Source organism: Monopterus albus, unplaced genomic scaffold (assembly GCF_001952655.1).
Source record: "Monopterus albus unplaced genomic scaffold, M_albus_1.0 scaffold46.1, whole genome shotgun sequence".
NCBI lineage: Eukaryota > Metazoa > Chordata > Actinopteri > Synbranchiformes > Synbranchidae > Monopterus > Monopterus albus.
This window is the reverse complement of record NW_018127926.1, coordinates 1621250-1631042: the sequence shown is the minus strand read 5'-3', so window position 1 is coordinate 1631042 and position 9793 is coordinate 1621250. Positions and strand designations below refer to the sequence as shown.

The following is a 9793-nucleotide window of genomic DNA, read 5'->3' as shown; positions in this document are numbered from 1 at the left end:
GGGAAAACAAAATCCAAAACTATAGATCCCTGTGTGAACAAGTGTTTGCCCCCCTGTCAAAACACTGGTTTATCGCACCTGAGTTCAATTTCTCTTGCCACACCTGTTCGCAATCAAGAAATCACTTAAATAGGACCTGCCTGACAAAGTGAAGTAGACCAAAAGATCCTCAAAAGCTAGACATCATGCCGAGATCCAAAGAAATTCAAAAACAAATGAGAAAGAGAATAATGGAGCTCTATCAGTCCGGAAAAGGTTATAAAGCCATTTCTAAAGCTTTGGGACTGCAGCGAACCACAGTGAGAGCCATTATCCACAAATGGCGAAAACATGGAACAGTGGAGAACCTTCCCAGGAGTGGCCAGCCGACCAAAATTACCCCAAGAGCGCAGCGACAACTCATCCAAGAGGTCACAAAAGACCCCACAACAACATCCAAAGAACTGCAGGCCTCACTTGCCTCAGTTAAGCTGAGTGTTCATGACTCCACCATAAGAAAGAGACTGGGCAAAAATGGTTTGCATGGCAGAGTTCCAAGACGAAAACCACTGCTGAGCAAAAAGAACATAAAGGCTCGTCTCAGTTTTGCCAGAAAACATCTTGATGATCCCCAAGACTTTTGGGATAATACTCTGTGGACAGACGAGACAAAAGTTGAACTTTTTGGAAGGTGTGTGTCCCATTATGTGTGGCGTAAAAGTAACACCGCATTTCAGAAAAAGAACATCATACCAACAGTAAAATATGGTGGTGGTAGTGGGATGGTCTGGGGCTGTTTTGCTGCTTCAGGCCCTGGAAGACTTGCTGTGATAAATGGAACCATGAATTCTGCTGTGTACCAAAATATCCTGAAGGAGAATGTCCGGCCATCCGTTTGTGACCTCAAGCTGAAGCGAACTTGGGTTCTGCAGCAGGACAATGATCCAAAGCACACCAGCAAGTCCACTTCTGAATGGCTGAAGAAAAACAAAATGAAGACTTTGGAGTGGCCTAGTCAAAGTCCTGACCTGAATCCAATTGAGATGCTGTGGCATGACCTTAAAAAGGCAGTTCATGCCCGAAAACCCTCCAATGTGGCTGACTTACAACAATTCTGCAAAGATGAGTGGGCCAAAATTCCTCCACAGCGCTGTAAAAGACTCATGGCAAGTTATCGAAAACGCTTGATTGCAGTTGTTGCTGCTAAGGGTGGCCCAACCAGTTATTAGGTTTAGGGGGCAAACACTTGTTCACACAGGGCTATATAGTTTTGGATTTTGTTTTCCCTTAATAATAAAAACCTTCATTTAAAAACTGCATGATGTGTTTACTTGTGTTATCTTTGACTAATATATAAAGTTGTTTGACGATCTGAAACATTACAGTGTGACAAACATGCAAAAAGATAAGAAATCAGTAAGGGGGCAAACACTTTTTCACACCACTGTACTGTACACATGACATTATGGGACATGCTGGGTATAACTTGGCTGGAGGAGCAGGTCCCAGGCTGTAAGTGTAGTGTGTTACTTTGCTAATAGTTATGGTCTATCACAAATTATGTGTTGCCACTTTATTCCACACACACACAGACTCGTGGTGTCATGATGCAGCAGTAAGTGACCTTTAAATGCTGACTAATGATCTGCTTCATCTGCTCTATTACTGGTAGGAGTATATGACTCATTTACACCCATTTTACATTGTTCCTTGATACGGTGCTGACCCATCTGACTTAAAGGATATAATCTCTATGTGTATAATTATATATCATGGACATGTGTATAATTATATATCATGGACATTTAATTGTAGTAGCCAGCAGGGGCAGATCTAGAGAATTTTGGATGTGGTGGCCAAGTACCAACATCCAAAGGACATATGAAAGCACCAACCAGAATTTAATGGCCATATATATCCACAATCAAGAGAAATATGTCAGTCTGAAAATACATTAACCTCATAGGCGCCTTGATAGCCGACTGGTTTTGGTGAAAATCCATATACATACTGTAGATTCTCTGCAGTAAATATAATTTCTCAGTAGCCCTCTTAGAGTGTCTTTGCTTTTCTTTTCTGAGCTGCAGAGGAGATATGTAATAGATTTTGAATGCTTATATTGATCGCCGTTGATGTGTAGCCACATCAGCATAAACCTTCCTCTATCCTATTTTTCATGACTGTATAAAAAGCAGGCATTTTGAAGGGTCCTGTCCAAAGAACAATTTCACAGTGATGTTGTGTCCTTCTCTCTGTGCTGCAGGAATTAAACTAGAAAACAAATACCCCTCTGCACTCAGATACACTGTGCTTTGAGCAAAATGCTAACAGGAACATGATAAAATACTCATTAAGCATAATGCTAACATGCGAATGCTTGGAGTGTTTATCACTTTCATTGTCTTAGTTTAGTGTGCTAACATTTGCTACAGTAATTGGCACTAAACACAAAGCACAGCTGAGCAATTATGTGTTCACAGTAGCAGAAATTTCATCCAGCAGCTTTGTTATTTTGACAGTGATGTCTGATGTGTTGCACACACTCCAGGACAGTAACACTCCTTGGAACCACAAACTTTTATCACTCAGCACTTTACACTCCTCATTAAGGGAGAGGACTAAACCCAGCTCCAGTTCCATATGTGAAATTGGTTGGCAATCTACAGTTCCTGTGAGGAGCAGGACAGTATTGATCTGGAATGAGCTGCAGAAGAACCGCTTTCCTATTACGTGTGAGATTGAGCTGAGGCTGCGTACATCTTCTCAGTAAGGTGGGAGAGATGGGGATGGCAGCAAGGGAGCTACTATGATGAGTTTCAAATGACCGAAACAGGATTAGAAACAAAAAAAACGTGCTCTCTGACCCAGTCCTCTATGCACATGTGACAGACAATCAACAATACACCTTGCATATTACATTACATCAAATCAGATACATATTCTTGGATGGGGTGCTGGTGAGTTGATTAAAAGGCTGGTTGCAAGATTAAACAGTGGATGTCTGCAGTGTTGAAATCCATTCAGTGAAATACAGCAGGTTTAAACAATGGACTACTTTCAGTTCAGTCACAGTTCAATATAAGCAGCTACTGTAATAGGCTGTTCTGGCCCTGGTTTCCAGAAGCCACTTTATCCCTAAAGACTTTATTGAGCAATTTTCAAAGCCCTGTTTAGATGAGGCCAGTTTAGCACAAGGAGCTCCAGTAATGAGGTCAGGAACAACAGCCATTTCCCCTTGTGTCACTGCAGCTGTTACAGGTAAGGTCATGTGTGAACAGATGGATCAAGCTCACAAACCATTGCGCTTTATACTTTAAATATATTGTGAGACAGTAGTTGGATAGAGCTGAGTATTGAACCTTCTCTGTACTGACGTATTGTCAGTAGCACCAAGTATCAAACTGTCAGAGTATTCTGAAATCATCAAATAGCTGGTAATGAAACCTGTGCTTTATCTAAACTTAATATTTTCACCAGTTTAGGTGGTATTTTATCATATTTAAATCATTGAAACATCTATTTTATATACATGCATGTTAACATGCTAACATTTGCTAAGCAGTACTAAACAGACAACAAATTTTATGGCGATCCATGCAATAGTTTTTAAGATATTTCAGTCTGGATCAAAGTGGTGGACCAACCAATTTAGGCACTGTATTGACATTTTGAACAGATGTTCTATAGTTGTGAGGACATTCATTGACATAATGTATTCCTTAGCTCCTTACCCTAACACTTAACCATCACAACTAAATGCCTAACCCCAACACTCACCCTAACCTAAACTAAATTCTGTCCAAAATGTTTGCACAAAGACAGAAAGAGATACACACAGAGTCATAATCATATGCAGGCACACACTTAAATGTGTTGTAATTAAACATACATTAAATGCATGAATTCCCTCTCTACCTAGCTCTGCTACACCTCAGCCTCCTTTCTCCAATCTCCCCACACCAGCCCCTTCTTATTCATCCATTCCCCTCTCATTTGCCTTGATTTGTAGCTGTGTTGTATGTACAGTGTGTGAGGGGAATTTAGGGATTTTATTGCAGCAAATGTACAGTGTGTTTCTGACTTCCAAATACTGCTCCTTCTGCAAAACCTTTGCATATATTCAGAAAATGCACAAAATACTGCAAGGCTGATTCAATTGACCAGTTACAGTATATACTTGTATGCTGTTTGCCAATATGACCAATGAATTTTTAAGCAAAGCATAAACTACCAACAGGAGCCTCAGCTACAGCGACAAGATTTCTCCTGCTTCAGCCTCTGGTTGCTATAACTGGTGGAGCAAGAGAGGAAGGAACCTTGAAAGATAGGTGACATGATAAAACAGAGTGAGAGGGTGAGTGAAACAGAGTAGGAGAAAGAGACAGACAGAGAGTGGGAGTGAGATAAAGAGAGAGGGAGGAAGCTGTGTGTTGCACCACATGCCTCTCAGTCCCCTGAAGGTGCGCTGTTGGCGAAGGAGCCGCTCCGCTGAGAAAAAACTACATCAACAACAAGAACGAAAAAAGAGCAGAAACGTCTAAATATCAGATAAAAAACATACATCAGAAAGAGAAGAGGGAGAAAGAAGGGGAACCGGGGCACAAGAACATTAGTGACACGCATTAACATCAGCAGGCGGGAGCAAGAAGGAGGAGGAGAAGAGCGAGGAGAGGGGAAGAAGTGACAAGACGGGGAAGAGAGCTGATGGCAGAGGTGTGATGGTGCACACTGCCAGGACCTGACAGTGTCTCCCCCCTCTTGTTTCCACCTTCCTCTGCCTCCTTATCTATCCTCTGACCCTGTCCCCTCCTCCTCCACCCTCCTCTCCCCTCTCTCTCACACACTATTGCTCAATTTCTCTTCCCACATTCAGATCAGGGAGAGCGCAGAGCCTGGATCGCATCTTCGTCTCTTTCTCTTTCATCCCTCTGCACCCTCCCCAGCTCCCAATTGTCATCATGCAGCCGAAACTCTGTTAAGAGAATTCCTCGAGCTCTGCATCAGAGGCGGGCCAAAGGAGAAGGAAAGACCAGTAGAGAAATAAACTGTGGATCCCTCAAAGAACTGAGGAGTCTTTGATCTTTCCAGGCTTTTGGAGGATTGACCTGTTCTGCTAAATGGAAGGCGATGTAAGAGCAAAGAGCATCTTTATTTTGCTTCACAGATCAAAGTTTGAATAGAAGAGGACAAGACACTGAAAGAGATTTGAAAAACGAACTCTTTGAGACTTCAGGCTTCCGTGCTGCTCTCTGTTGTCATTCCTCCTGTCCCATCTGGAGTTCTCCTCTGTGTCTCGGACTCTGCTGCCTCGACTGAAGCTCAGCCATGCAGGTGTCCTTTGCCTGTACAGACCACAACCTGAAGAGGGGCAATGGGGACCATAGCAAGCAGACCACCACCAGCCCCAACGTGGTGAACCAAGCTAGAGCCAAGTTCCGCACTGTGGCCATTATCGCTCGCAGTTTTGGCTCCTTCACTCCACGCCACATCTCACTCAAAGAATCAACGGGGAAATACACAGGCATGAAATACAGGTGTGTATGTCAGAGTTAGGAGTGTGTGTGTGTATTGTGGTGCGTTTAGCAGAGATGGGAGTAAATCACACATGCAAGTCCCATATTAGTGTAAAAATCAAACAAGTCCCCACTATAAGTCAAGTAAATCCCAATCACAAAATTCCGATGATCTGGTAATGTAAGTGAAATGTTCACAAATGTCCTCTAATTATTAATTGTGTGTTTGTATGCTAGCAACTAACCCTTAACTTTTAAATTCTTCCAGAAAGAAAAGCACAATCGATTTGAAGCCAAGGCTAACAGCTTCAATTTAACATTAGTGTTCCAATTAACATATGACCAGGCAATAAGCTGGCTAACATTAGCTGGACACATTCATGTACTTACCTTTCTTCGTGAGTTTTGTAGTGATGGGTGAAGTTGGATGTTGTGATGATTATGTTGCAGATTTTTGTGCTGCAGACTTTGCACACTACTGTCCTCTTCTTAGTGCCATCATAGACAACATAATCCTTGAATCCAAATTGTATAATTTTTGGACTAGAGCCCTCCATAATCGTTGCATCCTGCGACCTGCATTGCCCTCTGCTGGTCTGCTGCGCTCTGGTGGGTTGCCAGGTTTGTGCACGTTGCATTAGAAACTGTGTTTCAAAAACAAAACATAACCTCTCAATATCTAGAAAATTGATAATATTTAATTTAAAAAAGTGAAGTCATTTTGAATCTGTCTCAAGTTGTGAAGACCAAGTCAAAGTCAAGTCGAGTCCAAGTCCGTTACCAGTGTTAGTCAAGCAAGTCTCAAGTCTTCAACTTAAGTCTGACTTGAGTCAAGTCATGTGACTCGAGTCTCACACCTCTGGCGTTTAGTGACTGTAGGGTCTGTCAGTTTGGTTTGTTTGTTAGGCGTAGTTTGCTTCCTTCACATGTTGTATGTTTGTGGCCATTTCTTTTCTGACCCACCCATCTCATCTGCTACAGCTTGATCAGTCTATCATTAGAACTGAGTTGACCATACATTTGCAATTTTGAATGCAACTTTATGTATCTGCAGTTTAATACAGTAAAAGCTTCTAAAAAGCACACTTTATCTCAAAAGACACTTAGATTGATGGCTTGGGTAGGTCTTCATACAGTCATTTTTTGTACATAAGAAAACAACTTTGAGTCTTTTTGATCACCTGCTGCCTCATTAAAAGCCACAAAATCCCCCTTTTCTGCCTTAAAATCCCCTCTCATATACCTTTTGTTGCTGTCATATTGTGTAATTTCATAAAGCCAGTCCTGTCAGCACCATCTGAAGCACCTTCTGCTAAGCCCGCAGTATGTTTTCAGTGAGTTTGTGCTACACATTTCCAATTTGATCCTCAGTTTCTAGCCATATACAGAGTTGTTCATTCAGACGGGATGTCACAAGCACACCTGACAGGATTTATGAATAAATGCCATCTGCTGCCTGGTGACAGTGTTCTGACAGTTCCTACAGGTTCTTTGTCTGTTCTGTCTGTCACTATATCTCCTCGCGCTTCCTCTCTTCCTCCCAACAGTTAATTTACACATATTTCTCACATATTGCCTGTCTTGCACAAGTCTTAAACCCCTCTCCCTGCTTTTCTCTCTGCCTCACAAAAACCCTTATTTTCATATTCTGATGCTTTTAAATGCCATGAATGGAAAAGGACTCTTTTGCTTCTGCTTCTCTCCCACACAGCTAAACAGTTTTTGCTACCGCTCTCACTTCTCTCAGCCTCTCTGCCGCGGTTTGGTGAGACTGCTCTGCAGTGTGGGCAGAGTGTCTGAATCGGATTTGACCTCAGCAGTGCTGCTGCTCAGCTGACTTGTGTGTTTAACTCTCATAGCCTCAAGCTGTGAATCTTACATGAAATGTGGTGCCATTAGTTTCTTTCCGAGCTCTGCAGATCACTATGAAATCAGACTGGAGTGTGTGTGTGTGTGTGTGTGTGTGTGTGTGTCAGAGTGTGTATGGAAACATGTTTCATGCATGCATAGAGAAGCAACAGTGAACTATTCAACATTTATGATGGTGTTAACATATTAAATCAAATCACTTTTAAACTCGTTTTAATCAAAGCAGGCACTATTCGACTAACAGAACCCAATCTGGCAACAGATTTGCTGCTGTAGGCAAATGTTAGGGTTGCTTTTGGACTCCATGTGCAGTACAGTAGCTGATGCCAAGTGAAAGATCTGCAGAGCACTCAGATGAAATGAGGAAGCTTGCCATGCTCTATCTATAGTAAAATAGGTTAATGATGCAAAATAGTTTTTTCAAGATCTGCAGGCAAAAACACTGAACATCCAAATACAGTTTCCATTCATAAAAGGGTTTGTTTGTTTGTTTGTTTATTACCTATTTTTGATTTTTAACTTGGATTAAAGACCTGAGCCTGAAACGATGCCTAGATGCTTAGTGTGAGTGACAACACGTATAGTAGATTTCAGTTAATACTGTATCTCGGAAACTGGATTTGTGAATTGTGACTAGTTAAATGTTGAACAGGGCAGCAGGGTACACAGAGAAAGAAACTAAATAACAGAATGTAGTGTGTAACATTTCCTCTGATAATTCAAACATGAGTGGTATAAGAGTAAGTGATCTTTTAAATCTGGTGATCTTTATAACACTGTTCAGGACTAGTTGAAAAGTTGTCGTAGACTCCTCACATTTCATATTGTCTAGACAGTGTGTAATGTAAGTGGGCTGTGATGTGGCTTGAGACAGGTGAGCAGCGTACTGACTGACTTGGTGCCACATCACTCTCCTGTGGGAGCAGCATGTACATATGCCGGGGCCAAAAGTGACATTTAGAGAGCTACAGCTGGCGGGTGGTGCTGAGTTAAAAGGTAATTGTCCTGCTAGCATCATAAAGATTTGGTTGTGTTGAGCTAGAGCCATCTACAGTATAAACTTTCCAGTGTTGTGTCTCATAAAGGAGCACAAAAACATGTCTGACAGTTTTGAGGAAACTGTGAATGAACATCCTTGGCTTTGCATCTCTGTGCCTTGATAATCTTTGTGAACACAATGACTCCAAACACATGTCAGTCACAAATTCTTGTGTCAAACACTGTGGTCAATAAGATGAAGACTGAAACTGACACACTACTGTGATCCCGGCCCTGCACCAGTTTGAAACTGTTGTATGTATATTTGCTACTCATTTCTCCCCTGACTTTAATGGTAACAAACTACATATTTAAAGAAGCTGCTGGGTCGAGAAGTAACATGCTGGAACCTGGAAAGAGATCACAGCATGTCACAGCTGAGTATGTTTCATTGCTGTGGGAGAGTTCACAGCTCTGAACTGCATCAGACCAGAGACTCCACACAGCAATACATCTTATTTTGGAACTCTAAAATTTAGTGTTGCGTTTGTTTTCTGGCTACCATAATGTTTTGGAACAGACAGAATGAGGCGAGATGGACAGTGTCTATCCCCCCTGCACCGTCTTGCCCTCTTTATTTCAGGAAGTGAACCCAGGGTTGTACAAACCATCTGCTCTGGTACTACAGTGTAGATGAGACAAGAGAGGATGTGTTCAGTAGCTCTATCTGTGTGTGTTTTATTTCATGTGTGTGCATGCACGCACACACACACACACACACAGTTTACATGACGTGTGTTGCTCACATTAAAGAATGCTGTCAATGATGATGACTGACTTTGCAGATTACATATTATACCTGATAAAATGATTAAGAAGGAATTTTGCACCAGCATTACAGAGCCTGTATTTGTCTTTATTAACAGGAACAATTATCAGGCTGGTGAATAATGGGTGAAAATCTGTGCTTATATGGTCTTTTGTCTCTAATTTTGATGTCCTGTTGTGTTGAGGCCTGTATTATAATTGCATTAGCATTAACAGCTTTATAATACTTGGCTTATTATATAATATGTTGCTTACTGGTGCCCCCCTGCAAGCCTGACTCAGTAGAAATCAGTGAAATGGTAAAGCAGACTTGGTTGGTGCGTGTGTGGAGGAGTGAGGGTGTCAAGTACATCACTACATCTGAATAGGTAATGCTGGGTTGCGGTGTGTTTACAGATATCTCCTTGGCATTTCAGTTTGACAGCGCAGTGGAAACAAAATGTTCACTGGTCTGTTGTTTGAGGCCGTTACAAAAACGTGCACAGTCACGCTGATGCATTGTGGTGACAGATCATTCAGTTTCTTTATTTATTTTCAGAACCAGTAAACAACATTTGCATGAGTCAATCAGTGAAGCAAATACAGAGGAGAGAGAGGGAGCAGGCAAGGTTCACTTTCATGAAAGG

The 9793-nt window shown here is 41.8% G+C and overlaps 1 protein-coding gene across 1 annotated transcript in view; it reads left to right on the top strand.

The window, feature by feature from the left end:
- The first annotated feature begins 1767 nt into the window (after positions 1-1767).
- kcnab1a (potassium voltage-gated channel subfamily A regulatory beta subunit 1a) overlaps positions 1768-9793 on the top strand; it is a 57111-nt gene continuing 49085 nt past the window's right edge. Inside the window, 1 exon segment of the mRNA XM_020600318.1 lies at positions 1768-5513. Within this exon segment, the coding sequence (XP_020455974.1) occupies positions 5305-5513 (209 nt within the window). The 5' untranslated portion in view covers positions 1768-5304.